At 34.9% G+C, this 24,072-nt stretch overlaps 1 protein-coding gene across 13 annotated transcripts in view; it reads right to left on the bottom strand.

The window, feature by feature from the left end:
* Positions 1-24,072, bottom strand: part of Mbtd1 (mbt domain containing 1) — a 64,001-nt gene that overhangs the window by 25,568 nt on the left and 14,361 nt on the right. For 7 of the 13 annotated variants that reach the window (XR_011705014.1, XM_071603391.1, XM_071603394.1 and 4 more), the window contains 4 exons: positions 15,688-15,889; positions 12,401-12,540; positions 10,936-11,050; positions 9,393-9,475 (listed from right to left, as the gene is read on the bottom strand). Coding sequence is in view for 11 of the 13 variants with exons in the window: in XM_071603391.1 (XP_071459492.1) it covers positions 9,393-9,475; positions 10,936-11,050; positions 12,401-12,540; positions 15,688-15,841 (492 nt within the window). In the remaining 2 variants the exon portion in view is untranslated. Of the gene's footprint in view, positions 1-1,961; positions 2,079-9,392; positions 9,476-10,935; positions 11,051-11,469; positions 11,586-12,400; positions 12,541-15,687; positions 15,890-24,072 lie in introns of those variants that run through there. The other 6 variants (XM_071603396.1, XM_071603398.1, XM_071603395.1 and 3 more) reach the window with 5 other exon arrangements.

The raw sequence follows: 24,072 nt of genomic DNA, 5'->3' as shown, positions 1-24,072 counted from the left end.
AGCAATGAGGTTTCCAACAACATGAATAGGAGAAACAAAATTTAGCTGTCTGTATTTTCAACTTAAGTTTAAGTCATAGAACATAAATACATTCTTTTAAGACAGACAAGAGGGAAAAAGCATTGGAAAGTTATTTAAAAAGGTGGAGTTGGAAGAATTTTGGGAGATGAGTACTATTGAAAATCATTAATTATTTCAAACCTTGTCATGAAGGAATTACTATAAAGAGAAAACTTCCAATGTTAAAAATGGTAATCACTAGCCTTCACGCCAAATGGTTAAGATGGGCACACAAAATGGACTGTGCATCACAAAGAGATTTTCCAAAATATAACACATTCCCATATTACCATTTCTATTACATTTTAATCCTTAAACCATAATGCAATTCATAATTATTTGGAGTTTATGCAATGGTAAATTAAATCAAGTAAGTAAACTTACACAAATATATATAAATGCAGATAATTCTGAATTGTTTCTGAGGCCCTAGATAATTAAGTCTTCATTAAATATAATTTAGAACTTTGGACATAAGTAAAAGGATTAGGTGAGGTTATAAAAGATAACATGAATAAACACGGAAAAAACAAAGTAACCTCAAAGTTCAAAGATAAAGAAACTAAGACATCCAAGAGTTTCAAGAACTAGCCAATTTGTACACTGGGAAAATGTCTTCCATAGAAGGTCCCTCATACTTTGGTGGTGGATGCTAACCCAACAAGAGGTTAGCCTAAAACAATATTTAACTCCTATCCTCTCAATTGTTTTATGAAATTTCTAAAGGACAGGAAGAGAATGTCAAATAACACTGAAGTAGGACAAGCCTAGAAACCAAAGACATAATCAACTAATGGCTACCTCTTTGAGTTGCAAGCAATGAACATACCTCAGTAACTTGGAGACATACCCAATCTTGGCTATTTCTGATTCTGGGAGGGAAAACATACCTATCTCCTCATGTTGTGCCAAAAATATATTCATTATGATTACTACTTTCCTTTTTAAATTTAAAGATTGGGCCCTTAAGGTTCTGCCACCTCCCCCTTCATCATTCTAGACTGTAGGGCCATCCCTATTGCCAGCAGTTATGATCAGAAAAGGAAAGGATGGAAGGAAGACAGGTAACAAAGACTAAGCTAATGTATATTAATACAAAGACCATGCAATTATTTCTATAAGGATGACTAATTAGAGCAGACAGATGCAGTAAAATGCAAGCATAAAATTGTATTCAATTGAACTAGATAGAGTATCTATTCCTCTTTGCTTGACTGCCAAATCTGTGAATTTGGTATATTTTCCATTGAGAAGAAAGAGGTATAGTTATACTGACAAGCTGGAGTTTTTAGGTGGGCATGTGGTGATAAATGAATTTGGTATAAAGGACTCCCTTTGGAGCTAGATATGATAATCTGTCATACTGACTTTTTTTTTTTTTTAAGTTTTAGCATTTGTTTGGAGAAAATAATTTTTAGTCATATTTTATTGAAGAAACCAAGTGTCAATAATGCTCATTTAAAAAACAAAAGATAATGTTCACTTTAGTGGGAGATCTTATTTTTTGGTTCCTACAGTCTGGATTGGTATAGGAGAAAGTAGCAGAAAGTGACATTTGTTCTTGCCTGTAATGTTGTGGTTCTGCTAGGCCCTCTTAAACCAATCCATATGGTTTACTCTAAGAAAAAAATGAAGAAACAAAAACATCAACAAGAAAGAGCACCACAGTCATAGTATAGTATGTGCTCAATGTGTTGAATAATGTGATTTCACAGATATATCTGCCCTTTTGTTTAAAATGAATATTCTCAAGTATGGAAGACTAAATGACCCAGGGCTTAACAGCCATCTTCATCCAAGTCATCTGTCTTCTCTTGCTGGCAGGAGGGATACCTCTGAAAGTCTGGATTGGCATAGCATGAACTAGCAGAACCATCATTTACAGGTAACAACAAATTTACCTTCCAGACTCAGGACGCGAGGTCCACCTCAGGCTCCTCCCAAACAAGGAAGATCTGCTCCACCACTTCCTGCTCCAGGGCCACTCGTGAGAGCTATCTGGGAGCGACTCTCCTTCCCTGCAAGGTAAGCTGTCATCAGGTCCTGTAGGACATGGCCAAATCCAAATGCTGAGGGATCCCCAATACAAATGTATGATAACCTCTATCTGTCTGTTTGTAAGAAAATAATGGGGCTGGAAGTCTTACTTTCAGAACGTTAAGAACATTCTCAGATAGTCCAGATGGCCAGTATTCAGATTCTCAAAGGGCACACATGATGCTTAGGACAGAAATACAGATTTCCCTCCACAGAGCTGCCAACCTATAATGTTATTTTGATAACCACAATCTTTAATACATTAGCAGATACATAAGTGCGTAGAGGTTAGATCTGAAGTTGTTACACATAAGTAACCAAGAAAGACTCTATCCCCATGGTATGGCAAATGTACAAAAAGCCACCATTTACATACCTTAAGACTAACAAGCATAAAATTACTAAAGTCCATCTAGCAGAGAAGGATGATATATTATTTGGCCCCAAAAGAGGAGCAAACATTAAAGAAAGAAATAAGAATTCTACATACTACTTACTGAATTGGCAAGAAGTAGAAATAAGAAAAAAAATGATTGTTCCCACCTTCTCCAGAGAGTCCACTCACCTTTAGATACCATATCTATTTTTTGAGGTGGTGGTGGCAGAGAAATGGGGAGTTCAAGGAGACTACAAAAGGAAAATAAAATGCCTGGCGTAGAAGATGAAGGATGAGAAAATGCTATGCATGTGTAAAGATATAGGAAGTGAAGATCACAAATTTGAAAGGCTTTAAACAGTCCATAATTAAAGAACAACAACAAACTATGTTAAAGCTAAATTGGTTAAGTACTAGGAGACTCCAAATGAGAATTAAAAACCACTTTAGGGAATAGACAACAATTAAAACAATACGAGATTTACTTAGGCTTTTCTTTTTTGCCAATATATTTTTTTTTAATTTAAGCTTTAAAATATAAGGCAGGCAATTTTCATTTTATGAGGGTTCATTAATTTCTGAGAATCTGTTTCATAATATGTAACTCAGATGGAACCTGAGTAGTGCCAGAAACTAATTTACTTCTATTAGAAAGTCTGCAGTCTAGAATGAGCACTGGAGATTCTTCTTTAGTTATAATGGAGATCAAGTCCTATTATTTTCAGTAAGAATTTTGTGATGTAGATCAAGGATAGGGTGGAAAATACTCCACAAAAAAACAAAAGATAACTTAACTTGAAAAAGATTACTCATATAAACATATAGCTGAGAAAAAGATCATGCGTTTTAATACAAACTATTGCTACTATACATATATACAAACAAAAGGATGTTCATTTTTCTGTCCTTAAAATTTAAAAATTTAGATATGTATTACCAAGAAATACAGATAACTTTATTCCTTCAAAAAATGCTATTGTGCCAGGCGTAGTGGTGCATGCCTGTAATCCCAGCGGCTTGGGAGGCTAAGGTAGGAGGATCGTGAATTGAAAGCAAGTGAGGCACCTAGCAATAGGGCTGAGGATGTGGCTCAGAGGTCGAGTGCCCCTAAATTCAATCCCCCCAATACTATTAAAAAGAAAAAATAGCTAACATTCTGGTTGGGTACAGAAAGAGAATTAGAATATGTCATGTAAGTAATACCAAGTATATCTGAGGAGGCAGAATGGAAAAGTATGAGAAAAGCTTTAAAAAGTTGTAGCATACATGTATACTGTTGATTGAACCCAGGGCCTTGCACAAGTTGGGCAAGCACTCTACCAATGAGCTATACCCTTAGCCCTTTATTTTGAAACACAGTGTTAAGTTGCCCAGCTGGCCTCTAACTTGATCCTCCTGCCTATGTCTCCTAAATAACTGGGATAACAGGAATGTGTCACAATGTTCACCTTACAAAGGACTTCTTTTTGGTATAAAACTATAAATATTTTCAAGGGAGAAATGTTTTAGCAATGACAGTATCAACAAGCCACGAGAGTACGTAGTTTGGGTACCAAATAGAAGGTACCTTAAGTCTGTAAATATATAACTGAAGAAATATGATTTTAGCTTTTGTATAGTTTCATGTACATTTGGTATTAGCACATCCTGGCCTGTGTTGTAATACCCAGGAAAGAAATCTTTTACTTGATTTTACAAGGTAAACAATGAGAAGAAATGCTATAGCTTTTATTTTTTAAATTTTTTTTTGGGGGGGCAGATTTGAGTTCTTTTTTTTTTTTAATTTTTATTTCATACATTTGATTCAAGTGGGTTATGAACTCCCATTTTTACCCTGTATATAGATTGCAGAATCACATCGGTTACACATCCATGTTTTTACATACTGCCATACTATTGTCTGTTGTATTCTGCTGCCTTTCCTATCCTCTACTATCCCCCTCCTCTCCCTTCCCCTCCCATCTTCTCTTTCTACCTCATCTACTATAATTCATTTCTCCCCCTTGTTTTTTTTTCTCTTTCCCCTCACATATAATTTTGTATAACAATGAGGGTCTCCTTCCATTTCCATGCAATTTCCCTTCTCTCTCCTTTTCCCTCCCACCTCTCGTCCCTGTTTAATGTTAATCTTCTTCTCATGCTCTTCCTCCTTGCTCTGTTCTTAGTTGTTCTCCTTATATCAAAGAAGACATCTGGCATTTGTTTTTTAGGGATTGGCTAGCTTCACTTAGCATAATCTGCTCTAATGCCATCCATTTCCCTGCAAATTCCATGATTTTGTCATTTTTTAGTGCAGAGTAATACTCCATTGTGTATAAATGCCACATTTTTTAATCCATTCATCTATTGAAGGGCATCTAGGTTGGTTCCACAGTCTAGCTATTGTGAATTGTGCTGCTATGAACATCGATGTAGCAATATCTCTATAGTATGCTCTTTTAAGGTCTTTAGGGAATAGTAGCTTTTAAAAAGTTAAAAAAAATTAAGTGATTTAAAGCAAAGTGTTCTGAATAAATATAAATCAACTAACTGATACTGGAGTTATCCAAATAACTTTGGATATCCAAATATCCAAAACAGTATCCAAATCTATAATAATTTTCCACAATTTATAGATATGGATACTGCTTTTTGGGACTTAACAAAAAACAACAACAACAAACAAGAAACCCCAGAGTTTAAATTATGAAAAGCTGGTCAAAGTCCAAAGTTGAAAATTACTATTCAGCTACTTAAAAAAGTAATAAGAATTTCTTCATTGAAAAAAGATGGAAGTTGGGGACAGTGGTGCATGCCTGCAATTGCAGTGACTTGGAAAGCTGAGTCAGGAGGATTGCATGTCAAGGTCAGACTCAGCAACTTAGCAAGGCCCTGTCTCAAACAAAACAAAACAACAAAAAAGCAAAAATTAAAATGGATTAGGTGAATCAGACGATTTTAAAGATGTCTCTCAGTTTGTGATCACAAAATTTAGGATTATTTTAAAGTGGCTTAGTGGTTTCTAACCTCAGGGACTGCCAAGGAAGGGGTGGACCAAGGGGCTTTGGCAGTATTAGTCCTGCCAAACCAATCAGTGCAGTTTCCTTTTACCCTGGCTGTGTTCTGAGGTTTGAGTCAGATTTATTAGGTTCTGTGCTGTAAGAGTTAATGTTCTGATAGTTAAATATCTGAAAAACTACCACTTTGTTAAAATGATATATCAGAAATATGGAAACATAATATACAGATTTTGATGAAGTAGATATATTGAAAAATAATGGGTATCCAATTCCATTGTAGATTATTTTAAAAGTCACTATTGTACTTTCATCAAGAGGCTATAGTTTTAGACATAGTTTGCCAAAACTTTGTTCCCAGAAGTTTAAGAGATATGTGATGGAAAGAATTCTATTCTTGAAGTACTAATTACAATAATATCTAAGTACAGAAAGAGAGGAAATATTTATGTGAGATCCTTATTCCAGAAGAGTCTGGGTTAAGTTAAAGAAGCCAGACACTTAAATGCCAATTCCTGTCTCTCCCCAACACACACACACTTTTTTTTTTTTTTAATTGTTGCATTATAGTTATACACACTGATAGGATCTGTTGTTACATATTTGTACATGCACTCAATATACAATATAACAATATAATTTGACCAATATCACTCTCCAGCACTTCCCAATTCCTGTTTCAATTAGAACAGCTCTGTCTTCCACATTACACATTGGGTGCTTTTTTAAAAGTAAGTTTGAAAAGAATCCCCTAGGAGCAGGGAAAGACTCCTAACCTATACTAATATAGGTGAGATGGCAGACAGAGTCCACAAGAAGACGCCCTACTGATGAACCTACGTCAGTTAGAGCAAGTATCAAGAAGACTCTGATGGTACAAGGCAGGGTCTTCAGCTCCTGATAATAAGTTTCCTAAAGTCAAAGCCACCAACTCCCCTTAGAGACAAAACGATCTTGGGGGAGGACCATGAAAACTTAATTCTAAAAGACAAAAAAATTGAGTTTAACATGAGCTCTAACCTCTTAAAACAAATGGCTTCAAATGAAGATCCTGATTAAGATAATAAAGAAAACTCATACTACTAAGATATACTGAGGAATTATCAATATAAAGTTTTTCCTAACTGATAAAGGTAAGATTAAAGTTTACCCTCGATTACCATCTTCAATCCCACTCCCTTTACTCCTCTCAGCAGGAAACCACAATTCTCAGTTTAGTATTTATCCTTGCAAAACTTTTTCAATGGACTCTATTTTCTAACCTGTAAAAATAGAATAGTAGTATATATCTGACAGGAAAAGAACAGAGGTGAGTTGTAAGGCAGATGATGTTTTTTTCTTTTTAGTTCATCAATGTCTTGGGCAGGGGGAGCTAAGACCTATTATAAACCATAGTTTTACATTAAATTCAACTGAAGAAGAAGATATCCGCCTATTTCCAGGGTTGTAATTATGTGCTCTATGATAGAACATTTTAATCTTAAAAAAAGCAAAGTAGAAAACAAAATTAATCAATTTCAAATAGAAGTTTTCTCACAAGAACTTTATATTTTTGGTGGTACTGGGGAATGAACCTAGGGTCTCATGCATGCTAGGCAGTGTTCTACCACTGAGCTACACTCCCAGCCCTTGTGAAATTATACTTTCAGAGAGGGTCTTGCTAAGCTGCTTAGACTGGCTTTGAACTTTGTGATCATCCTGCCTCAGCTTCCCAAGTAAATGGGATTAAAAGTATGTACCACCTAACCAGGCTCAGAAAAAAACCTTTAATATAGTATAACTGTTCAAAGATATGTACAGGAACTAAAGTGTGCTTTTGGGACGTTGAAATGCTATTTTTAAAAAATTCTGACTACTTATATAAAACCGGCTGACCTAGTTAATGCTATTAAAACATAAAAAGCAGATCTGAAGAGATAGGAGGGCCTTTTAGAAGGAGAAAACAGACAAATGTTGCAGGAATCTGGGATGAACAGTTAATTCTGAGCTTCTCAGGACTAGAAAGCAATATTACAAGACAAGAGAATTATGGATTTGCTACTTAGTTTTCTAAAGCTGTTGGTGCCTTGCATGTAATATACTTTACAATGGTGACACTATCATCAACATTACAGCAAAATAAATCACTTACTTGATGAGATATGTATATAAGAATCCACTTCAGGGGCTAGGACTATAGCTCAGTGGCAGAGCACTTGCCTAGCATGTAGGAGGCACTGGGTTCAATCCTCAGCACCACATAAAAAGAAACATAAAAGCTGCCCATAGACAACTACCAAAAAATTAAAAAAAAAAAAAAAAAAGAAAAGAAAAGAAAAAAGAAAGAAAGAAAAAAAAAAAAAGAATCCACTTCAGGTTGTTTTTAGAAAGGCAGCATGTCACTAATGGTTTAACATTTATACTTTCAACAATAGTAACAACCCCCAACCCTGGGGTAAATTAATGAACTGGGCTTTAATTTGTATTTCTACCTTTGAATTAATATGCTAAATTGTGATCAAAATTCTTTACTGGCCATGAAACAGTGGAAAATTCATTTGGATTATGATAACAGGAAACCAAACTCACTTTTGTTCACATGATGTTATTTAAAATTGGGCTATTTAAAATAAAGTCCTAAATCCACAAAATTTCATTATTTTGTAAATTCCCTTTCCTTTTTATACGTGTACAGAGAATCTTTAAATATTAATTAAACTTCTAGACAAGTTAAAATATTGGAGAGAATTCATCACAGATAAATCAAAAGTAAAAAAAGCTTGTCATTAGACATTTTTGACACTAATTTTGAAGTACTTCAGATGCTCTGAAAAGAACACCTTTAAAAAAAAAATAGTTTTAGTTGTAGATGGATGCAATACCTTTATTTTGTTTTTGTTTATTAGATTTTTTTTTTTTTTTTTTTTATGTGGTGCTAGGGATTGAACCCAGGGCCTCACATATGCTAGGTAAGTGCTCTACCATTGAGCCCCCAGCTCCAGCCCCTGAAAAGAACAACTTAAAAAAAATTTTTTTTTGGTGTGTGTGTGGGTGCTGGGGATTGAACCCTGTGCATGTGATGCAAGCACTCTACCAACTGAGCTGTATCCCCAGGCCTTAAAGAGTTTTTGATGGTACATATCATTTATTTCAGCTCACAATGCCACATTACTAATATTGATTTTACATTTGGAAAACACTGGAAAAAAATATCCTTGAATTATTTAGTCAAATCACAAAGATGCAGGTAACATACATGATGGATGTTAGGTTGAGCCATGACATTATCAATATGCAACTATTTTTGATATACAAAGCCTGGTAAAATATATACATATATATGTTTCAGTCAATAAGAAAATTGGATGAGACTAGTACTTTTCCCTATTTAAAAAGCATTTAAATTGCAAGTTTTTTTTGGCAGTGCTGAGGACTGAATCCAGGGCCTTGTACATGCTTGGTTGCACCCTACCACTGAGCCACACCTCTGGAGTGTGAATCCAGAGGCTCACATATTTTAGGAAAGCATTCTACCACTAGCTACACTCCAATCCCTCATACTGCAATTTCATTTCTTTTCTTTCTTTCTTTTTTTTAAAATTTCTTTCTTCTCGTAGATGGACACAATATCTTTATTTACTTATTTTTATGTGGTGCTGAGGATTGAACCCAGGGCCTCACACATGCTAGGCAAACACTCTACCACTGAGCTACAGCCCCTGCCCATACTGCAATTTCTTTATACAAGACTTTATTTATAAAAGTTACAGAAGTTATTTTTTAGCTGCTAGTAAGTATAATAGTTAATAAAAGAGAAGCATATTAATTTTAAGGTATAAAACAAACATCTTTTAAGGATAAGGCTTAGACACTACTGTAAGAAAGAATAAGCATTTAAAGAAAGAATAAGCACTTCAAAATAAGGTGAGAAATGTCATACTCACATGCTTAAAACAGGTAACTGGTGCCGCTATAAAGCTATTGCTATTGATGTAGTTACCCCAGCTGAAACCTTCCATGGAGACTGCTGAAATAAAATAAATGTAGATATATTATAATTCTCAAACCTTTTTTTAATAAAAAGCTGATACTGTTAAGGTGCAAATGAAAATAAAAAAAACCTTTTTTTAGTTGTAAATGGACACAATACCTTTGTTTACTTATTTTTATGTGGTGCAAGGCAAGGGCTCTACCTCTGAGCTACAACCCCAGCTTGAAAATAAAACTTATTTATTGCCACTAAAGAAAGTTTTTCTTTTTTCTGTTAAAGATTGAAGAATTTTGCTAAATTATGTGAGCTTTTAACTTGTACCATACAGGTCAAGTATCCCTTATCTGAAATACTTGGGATCAGAAGCATTTCAGATTTCAGTTTTCTGGATTTTGAAATATTTGCATAGATGTTACTGGTGCTCAAAATGTTTCGAATTTTATTTTGAATTTCAGATTTTCTGATCAGCTTCATATTCTGATCAGTTCATTTTCAAATGAACTATAGCTTCTTTTTTTCTACATGCACTCTCCTATATTCATATGTGAATACATAACCAATGAAACTCCACATCATGTACAACCATAAAAATAGGGAGGTATACTTCATGTATGTATAATATGTCAAAATACATTCTACTGTCATGTACAACTGAAAACAACAAGATCAGAAAGTTTTCTATATGCAACACCTGCTCTGTGGAAAGTGAAGTACAAGCTTTCCAATTAGGAAAACAAGAACAGTTGAGAGAAAGTGTTCAGGTTAACAAACGCTGCTAGGGTTGCTTTTGTGTTTTCTTTTCTTTTCTTTTTTTTTTTTTTTGTGGTGGCAGGGATTGAACCCAGGGCTTTGTGCATGCAAGGCAAGCACTCTACCAACTGAGCTATATCCCCAGCTCTGCTTTTGGGTTTTTATGTGTGTTTCAGTATGATATTTACCCCGTATCTGCCACCTAATGCCTTTATTAGTTTTGTTGTTGTTGTTTGTTTGTTTGCTTCTTGAACCAAGTTCTCATTGCATTGATCTCTGTTTAGCTGGGATTTCGAGTGCTCATTACCACACTTGGCTTTACCCAGGTTTTAAATTGTCTTGCATCTTATCTCCTTGCCTTTGTACCACCCTTAACAATCTTCTATTAGAAACAGTCCCTATTTACCTTCCTCTCCCTAATCCCTTTGAAGTCTGTATGTTTTATTTCTTTGCCCATTATTCTCCACGATGCTCCTTATAACCCACAGTAGAGACAATCAGATCATAAAAGATAAATAATTAATTAAATATAAAACTGAGATTGCCATAAGCACTAAGAACTTTTCTATGGAACAACTCCTTTTAGAATAATTTACTCAAATTAAATTCACCATCAGGAAGTCAAGAGTCATAATGTGCTAACAGGGAAGAGAAACAGCTTAAATGGAATCCAAAATTAAAATATCATTACTAAAAGCTAGATGAATCTTATTAAATATTTCCCCTATTACATTCACCAATATTACCTGCTTTCGTCTTTGCTTGATTTTGCAAGGTAGCTTGATACTGAGCATAAGCAGCTAGTTTAGCAACTAAAGGTTGTTTCTGAAGAACTTTTGCTTTTTTTGTTGGAGGCTTACCCTGAAACAAGAAGAGTTAAGTAAATAGGATTCTTTTTCATCACCCCACCACCAAAATTTAACATGATTGCGTTCTATTCATTTTGCTTAAGTAAACATTGAGGGTTTAGAAAATTATTAAAGCAGAGGAAAGATACAAGGAATTTTAACATGAGGAATTTTTTCTGGAGTTCTGCTACAATGTAAATATCTAACATGGGTAGCAGACCTGGCATAGACTAAAACAGCAATATGCAAATTAATATGTTAATAAAAAATTATATCCCATAAAATGTTAAAGTATAGGCTGTGGATACTTGATTTCTTCTTACAGTAGAAAGAACCAGTGGTTATTCACTCATGCAGGCTGCCAAGCATTGCTATTTATATGGTAAGAGAAGATAATTTAATGTTCAAAGAGCAAGTGACTGAGGTTTATACCTTTAGTGCTAACGCAAAAGATCAATGACAAAATGATCATGGCCAAATTCACAGTGTGACAAACTGCCATCCATTTGGGTACAGACCACTGTTCAGGATCTTTAGGTACTGTCTATCTGAAATATAGAAATACATCTAAGTGATGTATTTCCTTAATTTGGGGGACTTAAATAACCCTTTCAGTGCTATGTAATGATCACAATAAGTAAAACAAACAAACAAAAATGTGACCATCCAATGAAAGATATTAAAAAATCATTTACAAAATGCTATATATGATACAATAGTAATAACTAAGTCAAATAGTCAAGATTCCCTCCGTTCAAAGAATAATTATCCTCCTTCCGTTCTATAAATGTTTTCAAAAACAAGCAAATGCTTGATCAAGGTAGCAATTGCATCATAATGCAAAGTACAATGCTGTGCTTGGCTAGCATGTGTGAGGCCCTAGGTTTCATGCCCAGCACCATACACACACACACACATATACACAAGCATTTAAAAAAAAAAAAAAAAGGATGAAGGAAAATTAAAACCAGAGAGTAAAAATTGTACCCAGAAAGTAAATTGTTTCCCCTAACCTGTTAAAAGATTCTACTTTGGTATTAACTCAAAAGGAAACAAGAAGGGGAAAGAAAATGGCTCCATTTTTTATATGTACAAAGGTATTTCTTTTCACTTAGTGAAAAGGGTAAGTACTGTCAATTCACTTACACAAGCAATTTATAATTTGTTTTGGATAGCATGCCTTATCCATTTAAAATAGATAATGTTATAAAACTATGGAGTTCACAAATTTCCTAAAATATGTGGGACACAAAATAACTGGCCACTTGGATAGAGGTAGAATGCAATGAAACACAATCAAATGACAGATAAATGGTGAAAGTCATAGAAATAACAGATATAAAGAATAAGAAGGTTTCTGTACCGTTACCTGAAGTCTGGCCAAAATGCTTGCCTTCTTGGAGTTTGACGAATAACTTCTTGAACAGGAAACACTGCAGAAACGTTTTGTTTTAGAGTAAAAGGCATCTCGCACACCAACCATCCCACACATCTCGCAGGTGGCTAATTAACAAAATGAAGATATTGGTTTTGATTTAATCGTACAATAAAAAATCAAATCTTATCTAACATTTTAATAATTACTCAACTATCTATTTTCATTTAAAAAAATTATCTTGAAAATTTCTTCTTATATTTATACAAATTACAGAGACAAACAAAAAAAAAAAAAAAGAGAAAAAAAAGTAGGGCTAGCCTTGGCAACTTAGTGAGATTCTATCTCAAAATATAAAAAGGCTGCATATGTGGCTCAGTGGTAGAGGACTAGGTATTTCATATATAACACATATTCCAAGTTTTTGAAAGAATATAAACAAAATATAAAAGAGGCACAAGACAACTGAGAATTACCATGAATTGCAGCTTAAGTTTTTAAAATAATACAAAGGTAACACTTGGAAAAATCCTAATGGCAAGTTGAGGATTATTTTCAAGTTACGTTCAGGGGACATGAAGGAAGTGATATTCAAGTTTTGAGATAGCTGCTCTATTATTAACCAGTAATGGTGGTAAATACTGTGACTTTTAAGAGCCGTTTCATTAACAGATAATAAATACGCTGAAAAGTAGAATTTAATCAACAAGTTCATAAGAACTGAAGTTTTAAACAGCTAAATAGGAAATAACATAGCAAATAACTGGGTTAATGTTTCCACCACCCAAACATGAAGGAACTTATAAGGTACTGATTATTATGTAAATGGGAAATCTGTAAGTTACTCTACAAAGCTACTGAAATCATGAAAAAAAGATTAAGTGCCAGAAGATTAGAGATGAATATAGGGCGTCAAATGGTAGAAAAATCTAAATGATTTCTAATTATAAAAATTTTAGAATAGATTGTTATAAAGGCTCATGACCACCTAGATTAAAAAAAAAAAAAAAAACGTTATGATCCCCCAAGGACAACAAATCCTTGCCAAGAATGATATGTGTCAAACTAGAACTCCCTTGATTAGGACCCAAGCTTCATCAGGACAGGAATCTTATTCTGTGCTATTCATTTCTGCCTCCAGTAATTAAAGCAGATGCTAGCATATATGAAGTATTAATAATAACCTTTTCTTCTGCAATACGGTTACCAGACTGGCATGCTATAACCAAAGCATGGCAAGACTAGGTATCAATAGGCATTAATATATTTGATAAAATCTCTCACACAGCTCTGTCAACCATGATCGAGAAATAGCAGTTGGAGTAGAAAACACCTAGGCTTGCCTTTTTTTTAAAAAATGTGGTGCTGGGGATTTAAGCCTGAGCCTTGCCCATGCTAGGTAAGTGCTCTACTGCTAAGCTACAATCCCAGCTCTCCCTAGGTAGGTTTCAACTGGTAGGATGACCACATCTAGTGAGTCTTGATAAAAGATGGGAATTTTTTGTCATGGTCTGGCAAGACCCTGTATCAGACCCTGAGATGTACAACTTTTTAATCAAAAGGCCAGAACAGGATTAACAGGGTAGAGTTATCAAATCTGGAAGATTGGATAACACAGTATTCAACATTAGATAGCAATTTAATTCTGCTAAGACTTAAAAGTTATTAAGAAAAAGATTTCAAAGAGATTCAAAGTCCTATTCCTTTGGGTTAAGGCAATTAAAGCACAAGATCAACGCAAACTGATTTATGTGGTAAAGAATACAAACCAAACCAAAACCCAGTTATTTGTAATTCAGTATTATATTCATAAAAGGCAAAACAATGTTGGTTGTTTACATGGAAATAGTGCGCTGAAAATGGCAGTAAAAGGGGGATGGGGTTATAGTTCAGCGTCAGAGCGCTTGCCTCACACATGTGAGGCAGTGGTTCAATCCTCAGCACCACATAAAAATAAAGATATTGTGATCTTATTAAAAAAAAAAAAAGGCAGTAAAGGCTGAATTATCTTCTGCTCTAATCATAAAGGGGGACCAAACATTTGCTTGAGGTGTTTTCCAGGATGGGAGACTTTCAATAGTTAAAAACAGGACAGTCCCAGGCAAATCAGGAGGAGTAGCCACCCTTTTGCCACACAATCTGAAAATTCCCAGAGGAAAGTGACCCATATATTGAATTAAATCACTGTGATGCTACGAGAAATGGCTGAAACAACTGTGGCTACTTGATGTGTCCAGAGACAATCTAGATTAGAATTCTTCTTCTTTTTTTTTTTAATATTTATTTTTCAGTTTTTGGTGGACACAACATCTTTGTTTGTATGTGGTGCCGAGGATCAAACCCGGGCCGCATGCATGCCAGGCGAGCGCACTACCGCTTGAGCCACATCCCCAGCCCCTAGATTAGAATTATTCTGTGTACTTTTTTTTTTTTAAAATTTCATCATCTTCATAATACCAATCCTGAGCACACTACTATTTACTAATTTATTTATTTATTTTGGTGGCACTGTTGATTACACGCTCCTATTATATACCCAGTCCCTTGTGTAATTTATTTATTTTTTGGTACTGGGGATTGAACCCAGGACACTTTACCACTGAGTTACATCCTTGGCTCTTGTTACTTTGTGAAAGGGTCGCACCAAGCTGCTTAGCAACTTTCTACGGTGCCCAGGATGGTCTTGAATTTGTGATCCTTCTGCCTCAGCCTCAGAGTATCTGGGATTACAGGCGTGTACCACCATACTTGCCTTTTATGTAGCTTTATAAGCAACTTTAAAACCAAAAGACAAAAATTAGAGCAGAATATTTTTAGTCCAATATGAAGACTATTCTAGTAATTAGAGCTATTAAGAGAATGAAATTGCTTTCTGAGTCAGAGAGTACCTTATAATTGGAAATGTCAAAACAGAAGACTTAGGAGGAATTGTGAGAAAAAAGCTCTACCATGAACATCTCTTTCAAATCTGTACCTCTACGATCCTTCATATTTTCAGTTATGTAAGGATTTATTATCTACTGAATTTATGTCCACATTAAGTTTCTCAATAACCTTTTGCTTTTTATTTCATTCTACTTGCTTTCCACTAGGAGGAGGTAGGCAAAAACAGAGCTTAAACATATACTCAGTGTCCTATCTGGAACTATGATTCAGGTTCTGCCTCTTCATATAGTGCTTCAAAATTCTAAGGAAGGGAAATGATGGAAAAAATCAAATGAAAACACACCCTTGAACACAAAGTTGTACAACAGGTGAAAGCTATAAATACTCACCCATGCCAGATTTACCATCTGGGTATGTGTACACTTGTCCATTGTTTTTGATAATTGGAAGATTGGAAGGTAAAGGAGCAACTTCTTCTTCACTCTCCTCGGAGCTGGAGCTGCTACTTGTGTCCTCACTGCAGCTATCATAACCGTCGAACATCCCGAATGAGTCTCTTCTTTTTCTTTTGGATTGTGAAGAATGTTCTGTCTTAAAGTACAAGAAACCAGTAACACATGATAGAGTACTCAAACATATCCTCTGAAAGACCTCAGCACACATTTTGGTAAATGATATTTGATGAAATCTGGCACTGAAAAACGATAATTTTATTTTATAATGAAAAGCTTAATATTTATGTCAAAAAGGAGTCCTCCACTTATGAGACATAAATCTATCATTATTACATTACTAATAATATTAATAATTACAATGATGAACAGTGAATGTGAATCAGAAGACTATCATGTAACTCAAGTTTTATCTTAAACTAGGCATGTTACTTTTCTATATAAAGATTGGATGATTTCTTAAAAACAAAAAACTGTAGTGAACCACATAAATAGATTTCTTAATTTGCCTTTCATCTCTAAAATTGTAAATTTCTTTACCAATTTAGAGCATCCAGAAAATAGATATTTTAAAAAAATCACTGCTAATAATTATAAAAGGACTAATGGAAAATTTTAAATTTCAGAGATAATTTTAAGGTATTAACTATTTCAAACATTATTGAAGATAACATTTCTACCTATATAAAACTCTATTTCATTTTTTAAAACATAAAACAATAGCAAAAGCCCAACCCAATGATCTCAAACTAAACATTATTTTTTCTTCAAATAGCACAAAGACACTTTATCATCTTCAATGAACGCAGCCATGTCTTTTCCAAAAGATGTTCCCTCACTCAAGCCATGAAAAAAGAAAAACCCAAATACTGCTATTCCAACACCCTGATACGAATTCCACAACTTCAAGTCCGGTAAGAAGAAAGTCAAAATAAAATAGAAAACAACGAAGAGGAAAAAAAGGATGCAGAGAGCTATTAATTCGACAGGGAAAACTACTAACTGAAGAATCTTTAGGAATTGGCATCTAATTTTATTCTTTTGCTTCAGTTAATGTGTGTTTGTGTGTATCTCATCTTAAACTTTCTTTACAATTTCTTTTCTGGGTAGTCTAACTTCCTTCTGGTATTCCATGGCCAATAACAAAGCTAAAATCTATTGTTCACATGTATTGGGATGGGAAGCTGATTCATTCATATTAGGTGTTAACTATGAAAGCACAAACACAGTGGAAATATTATATCCCCAAAGAATACTGACATTTAAGAACTCCCTCTGGGAAGGCTCTTTACATGTGCCCATAATGTTCCACAACCACCAACCCATAGTACTCTTCTTTTAGAACTTTTAGACTGAATTTTAAACAGAAAAATATTTAAAATTACTCTTTTCCTAATTTTTCTTAGCATGATCATCCATGTTATTCAGCAGATTTGGTTCTGAACAACTTGTAGGTATTTTTATGAATTAAATGCATTATCGAAAAAAAATCAGTTTTGCTACCATTAGAGTTTAAAAGAATAAATCAGGCTGTAAAGGATGGGAAAATCCTCATTTAGATGTAGTGTGGTACAAAGAACACAGAATTCTGACACACCTGCTATTTATTGCATGAGAACTTGAGCAAGTTGTGAGTTTTTTCTCATATTCTCTAAAGATTCATCAACTATTTATCAAACGTGTATCTCACAGTAACTGAAGGTTAAGAGAATGGTGTACAGAGAAGATCCAGGGTTCTTATAAAGGTTGTAGTATTTGCGGGATATACTACACAAGCAAGAAGGGGGGTCATAGGGACTGTCAGCTGAGATTCAGTGGCAACAAACAGTCTCAGTGAGGTAAGACTCCAAGAACAACAAAACAAAACAGCAACCTTTTGAATATATGCTGCTCCATATACTAGGCAAATAAAAGATCTTTCAGTCTGGCATACTAAAAAGGCTAACATCGGTTGAGGCGGGGGCTCGGGTTCAGTGGCAGAGCACTTGCCTTGCACGTCTAAGGCACTGGGTTTGGTCCTCAGCACCACTCAAAAATAAATGCATAAAATAAAGGCATGCTGTTCATTCAAAACCACACACACACACACACACACACACACACACAAAAGACCAATATGGCTAATGCCTAATGAACAGTGTAGGAGATGAGATCAAAGGTGGGATGTACTGCCCAGGTCATGTGATCATTGTAGGCCAGTTTAGGTAAGCAATATTTTTCTTTGGGCAATGGGAAGACATTATGAACTATTTGCTACAATGTCTGGTATGCACACTTCATATACATGTGTTAGACTCTTCTAATAAATTCATAAAAGCCCACCTCCATGAGGAGGTGACCTTTTACACTCCCAAGTGGCCTTTTAAACTCACTAGTTTTCATAGAAGCTTGTCTACTATACAGCCAAATCAGCAGCTACTGCATGTTTATTGCAATGTCAATCCAGAATATCTTATAATTCTTGAGTTGAAATTTTAGGAGATCAATGATTACAAACATTTTGAGCTTCAATAATTATAGGCTGTGGGCTGGGGATGTGGCTCAAGCAGTAGCGCGCTTGCCTGGCATGCGTGCGGCCCGGGTTCGATCCTCAGCACCACATACAAAGATGTTGTGTCTGCCGATAACTAAAAAAATAAATATTAAAATTCTCTCTCTCTCTCTTTAAAAAAAAATAATAATTATAGGCTGTTATCATTTTTTAAAAGTACCACAGTTGAAGGTGAGATGTGATGTTGCATCCTGTAATCCCAGCAGCTTGGGAGGCCGAGGCAGGAGGATACTGAGTTTATAACCAGCGCCAGCAACTTAGTTGAGGCCTTAAGCAATTTAGCAAGACCATGTCTCAAAATAAAAAATAAAAAGGGTTGGGATGTGGCTCAGTGGTTAAGTGCTCCCAGGTTCAATCCTGTACGTCCCCCTCTCCAAAATACTACAGTCAAATATATTTAGAAAATTTTCCTTACTTCAAAGTCTTCTGGAGTCTTGAATGCTTATGAACATTATGATTATCAAAGAGGGATAGGTAGTATGTAGTCTTTTCCAAATTATCTTGAAGGACTAATATTCTAGTTCTCTGACCTTTTCAGCACACATGGAGAAGATCATCTATATAATGCATGGGGATGTACCCAGACTGAAACTTTTGGTTGCCCTAAGTATTGTAGGGATGAGTATCTTCTTGTTTTGCATTACTGGGGATTGAGCCCTGGGCCTTGTGCAGGCTGGGCAAGTGCTCTACCACCGAGCTACATCCTCTAACCCAGGGATGAACATCTTGAAATACTCACAATCCATGCCAAACTCTTTGGGAAGCTGTTTTCTATTTAGGGAGTGCTGTTCTCTAAATGTTTTTCTTACATTAAGATAGACATATAAACTATAATTGGTTTTCCCTGTGCAAAACTTATCATTATTTACTATGGAGGAACTTAAATGTCTAAAACCCCTGAGGGAGGTTACAACTTCAGTGAAAGAGTAGGTGGGGAAAAAACAAGACTACATGGAAAGAGGACTTACAAAAGAGTCTTTTCTGTGCATGCTCTTGATGGAAAGCTTCTCTGGGATTTTGTAATCACAGGTCTGCCCTCATGAGTAAGTCCAAAGTTGTAATTTACCCTCCCCACTATGGTGAAGAAATCCTCAGGGGAAGAAATTAAAGTGGGTGCAGGCTACTACTGTGCTTTGACATCAAGCAGAAGAATCCTAAATCATATCAGGTAACAGTGACCTACAGTTCAGACCTTTCAGCATTCCCACCATACATGAATGCACAAATATAAACACAATAATCCACCATGAGGAAGCATCAGCAAAAATAGATTAAGAATAACAAATACTTCAGGCATTCAAACTGCCAGAAATGGAATAAAAATAATCATACATATTCTGTTTAAGAAATAAAAATAATTGAAAAATGAGCAAAGTAATTTAAAAAATTCAATAGATTAGGCATAGCTAAATAGAGAAATGAAGGATAAATGTTAAGAAAACAATAAAACACAGGAAAATGGAAAATAAGAGGTTAGAATATAAATATCTAATAAATGTCTAATAATAATTCCTTATGCTCTTAAAAATTTTTAATTTGTTTTAATCAATACATGTATAACACAAAATTGTACATATTAATCAGGTACTATATGGTATTTCAATACATGTACACACTGCTATCAGATTAAACATACCTCCTCGAACATTGATCATTTCTTTAAGGCAAAAACATTCAAAATCCTTTTTTCTAGGCTAATGTGTGGCACATACCTGTAATCCCAGCCACCCAGGAGGAAGATCACAAGTTCAAGGTTAGCTTTGGCAATTTAGCCAGATCTTCTTTCAAAACAAAAAAACATAAAGGGCTGGGATACAGCTAGGGGATAGAGTCCTCCTGGGGTTTATTCCTAGTACTTAAAAACAAAAAACAAACAAACAAACAAAAAACAACTTTCCTGGGTTTTTGAAATACACAGAACATAATCACTAGATACAGTTTACATTTGACTGTACTGTAATACCACTGATTAACCCTCCCCACTTTAAGAGTAAGAATTCTTACAGCACAAAGAAAGATAATGTTGAATGAGATACTGGCTGAGAATTCTGCAGAAATTAGAACAGGAATTCATGGATAGATCTATAAAGCATATTAAACATAACAAAAAGATACCTATAACAAAACCAAGCATAGCAAAACTAAACACCACCAGAGAGAAGACTTAAAAATCAACCAGTCAGAGGTAGGGATATATACCTCAGTTGGTAGAGTGCTTGCCTTTCATGCACAAAGCCCTGGGTTCAATCCCTAGCACGGGGGTGGGGTGGGGTGGGGTGGAATCTTGGTAGTCAACTAGCACAACTCAGGCACACCCAGTCTAATCAGCTACTTTCTACTAAGCACTCAGAGTGATCAACCAGGTAAGGACCACTGATCATTTAACAAAGGCCTCTCTAAGAGTGTGAATTAAGGACCAAAACAAATCAATAGAAAACAGAAGTAATGTATGGACCAAAAGAAAACTTTAAAAAATGTAAGTCTTCTGAGATATAAGAGTAAGACATTATCAATGAACAAAATAGATCTTGGAATTTAAAAGTAGAAGAGGCAAAACAATAAATCCAACAGATGAATGATAAAGTTAAAAAAAATGCACGTATATACACGATAAGAAGCTAGACAATAAGAGAGCTAGAGAGAATTTTCCAATATCATGAACAAAAGAAGTGACATCACTATTTAAAAGGATAATAATATTACTAATAACCTTATGCCAATAAATTCAACTTGTGTGAATGAACAAAATTAAAACAAAAATTATTTTAGCTGTTGATAGACCTTTATTTTATTTATTTTTATGTGGTGCTGAGGATCGAACCCAGTGTCTCACACATGCTAGGCAAGTGCTCTACCCCTGAGCCACAACCCCAGCCCTGAACAAATTTTTTTCAAGACACAAATCCCACTGTTGTTCATAAAGAAACAGAACAATCCTGTACTGGTTTAAGAAACTAAATTTGTAGTTAAAAATCTTCTCACAAAGAACACTCCAGGCCCAAATGGCTTTAGTAGGGAATTCTACTTAAGAAATACTGATTCTACTCCAACTCTTCCAGAACCGAAGGTAATGGAATAGTTTCCAACCCATTCAATTAGGCCAGAATTGCGTTGATCCCCCAAATAGAACTGAACAAGATTCCACATTAATACAGGAAGCAAACAGTCTTACACAAATTGTAGCAAATTGAGGCTCATGATACATTAAAATAATATGCTTTGACCAAGTAGGTTTATTCTAGTGATGCAAAACTAGTTCGACATTTGAAAATCAGTAAACTTAGCATACTGACACAATAAAGAAAAAAGCTATGGTTATCCCTAAAAGATACAGAAAAAGTGTCTGACAAAATTCAACACTGATTTCTATTAAGAATCCTCAGCAAACCAGGAACAGAAAACTTTCTCACCTGATAAAGACAATAGAAAAATCCTAAAGCTAGCATCACATGTAAGGGTGGAAAGCTGGATACTTTTCTTCTAACTGGAACAAGACTTAGAATATTCAAAGAAACACTAAACTCAATGAATGAAAGAATATTCAAAGAAACACTAAACTCAATGAATGAAACAATCCAATTAAAAGAAAAAAAGATCTAAATAGACAATTCAAGTTAAGACATATAGATGACAACTAAGGACAGGAAAAGATAGGTAACATTTTTGTTCAATAGGAAAATATGAATTAAACCCTCAAGATACTATTACACATAAATGCCATGGCTTGAAAAGAATTATGGCAAACAGAACTGTTACACACTGCAGATGGGAATGAACAAGCAATTTGAAAAACAGTTTCTTAAAAAGTTAAACCTATACTACTTGCCACCCATTCTACTCCTAGGTACTTAAGATAAATGAAAGCATACGCCTATTTAAACACATATATGCAATGGACTAAATAGCCCAAATTGGAAGCAATCTAAGTATCTACCAAGTAAATAAACAAATTGTTGTACATCATTACAATAATTCCATTTTGCTTACTCAGCAACACAAAAAATGAATTGCAATATAGATAAAACCTCAAAATAATTAAGCTTTGTGAAAGACAGAAAAGGAGTACATAATAAATGATTGCTTTTATATAAAATTCCAGAAAATGTGAACTAGTGTGTAGTGATAGAAAGTAGATCAGTAATTACTAGGAGACAGGGTGAGGGCCGGGGATGAAAAGGAGTTATAAAGGAGGAGAAGAAAAATTTGGGAGGTGATGGGTATCCTCATTATCTAGATTGTGGTGGGAGTTCATGAGCATATACTTATGTCAAACTTATCAAATTAGGCTGGAGAAGTAGTTTAGTGGTAGAGCACTTGCCTAATACGCACAAGGATCTGGATTGGATCCCAGCACAGTAAAACAAAACAAAACTAATCCCCTCAAAAAACTTATGCAACTATACATTTTACTCCAATAAATCTGTTAAAAATGCCACATTTCAAAGAAACAGTTCTAATATTTGTGCTTTTTTGGCAAGTTCCCAGAAGATGCATTTTACTGTACATCAAAGTAACCAAGATAGAGGAAGATGGCTGATATAGGAACTAAATGAACCAACACAGGACAGAGGTAAAGAAAATTTCTAGGGCAATGATAAAGAGATGTCCCAGGATTATAGTCATACAGCTGGCCTAGGAAGCAGACTGCATTAGAGGAGGAGGATGATGACAACTCTGGAAAAACATCAGTTTTTATGTTTGTTGGAGCATGTCAAAAAATGGTGATACTCCCAACACAACCAAATGAAAACACGAGCCAGGTGCAGTGGTGCACGCTTAGCAGCTCAGGAGAGTGGGGCAGCAGGATCTCAGGTTCAAAGCCAGACTCAGCAACTTAGCAAGGCTCTCGGAAACTTAGTGAGGGCCCTGTCTTAAAAAATATGAAGGGCTGGGGATGTTAAGTACTCCTGGGTTCAATCCCTAGTACAAAAAAAAAAAAAAGCCAACAATTACTAGAAAAAATTATTATACTAAAGGTACTAGTGACTGGGTGAACAGCAGTAATAGGTAGTAGTATACTAGCTACATACTATGTAAACACAGCAATTAAAAAAAAAGCAAGTATTTTGATCTATTGAGTACTAGCTGGGTTATATATTTTTATTTTTCATAAAATTAATTTATTGAATATATTATGTCTTTTTTACTTTAAGAAGGTAATAATAAAACTTTTACTATAAAATAGTTAGCTTTTTAGTATCATTTATTTGTAATTTAACAGCAGTTCCAATAATACAAACTTGATATCATTAACCTGATTGATCAATTATTAGCATTCTGACCCATTTATTTCTCTCTATATACAACTTCCCCCCAACTATTTGTGAAAAGCTTACATGCTTCAAAGTCCACTTACCTCTAAATCAGGGCTGGAAGCATAGCTCAGGGTTTCTCAACCTTATACTGGCATTTTGGGCCAGAGAACTTACACGGTGCATTGTATTTAGTATGTTTAGTACCATTTCTGGCAGTAATATTCCCCCATTCACCCTGTGACAACCCTAAAAGCCTCCAGGAGCTACCACGTCTTGTAGGAGGTAAAACCACCCTGGTTGGGAAATACTGCCCTACATTTCAATGTGCCTTTCCTAATAATGATATCCTCTTATATGGTATCAGCATAGCAATAATGATCAAGAAATTACAAAATTAACCCAATACTTTAATCTAATCTACCACTCACATTCTGTTGATGACTCAATGTGTGGATTTTTTCCCCCTCTAGTCCAAGATCAAACATTCCATTTGTCATGTCAATCTTAAGTTTGAAT

The sequence above is a fragment of the Marmota flaviventris genome, chromosome 17, assembly GCF_047511675.1.
Source record: "Marmota flaviventris isolate mMarFla1 chromosome 17, mMarFla1.hap1, whole genome shotgun sequence".
Taxonomy (NCBI): Eukaryota; Metazoa; Chordata; class Mammalia; order Rodentia; family Sciuridae; genus Marmota; species Marmota flaviventris.
The sequence above is the reverse complement of the archived record's forward strand: the minus strand, read 5'-3'. Positions and strand labels throughout refer to the sequence as shown.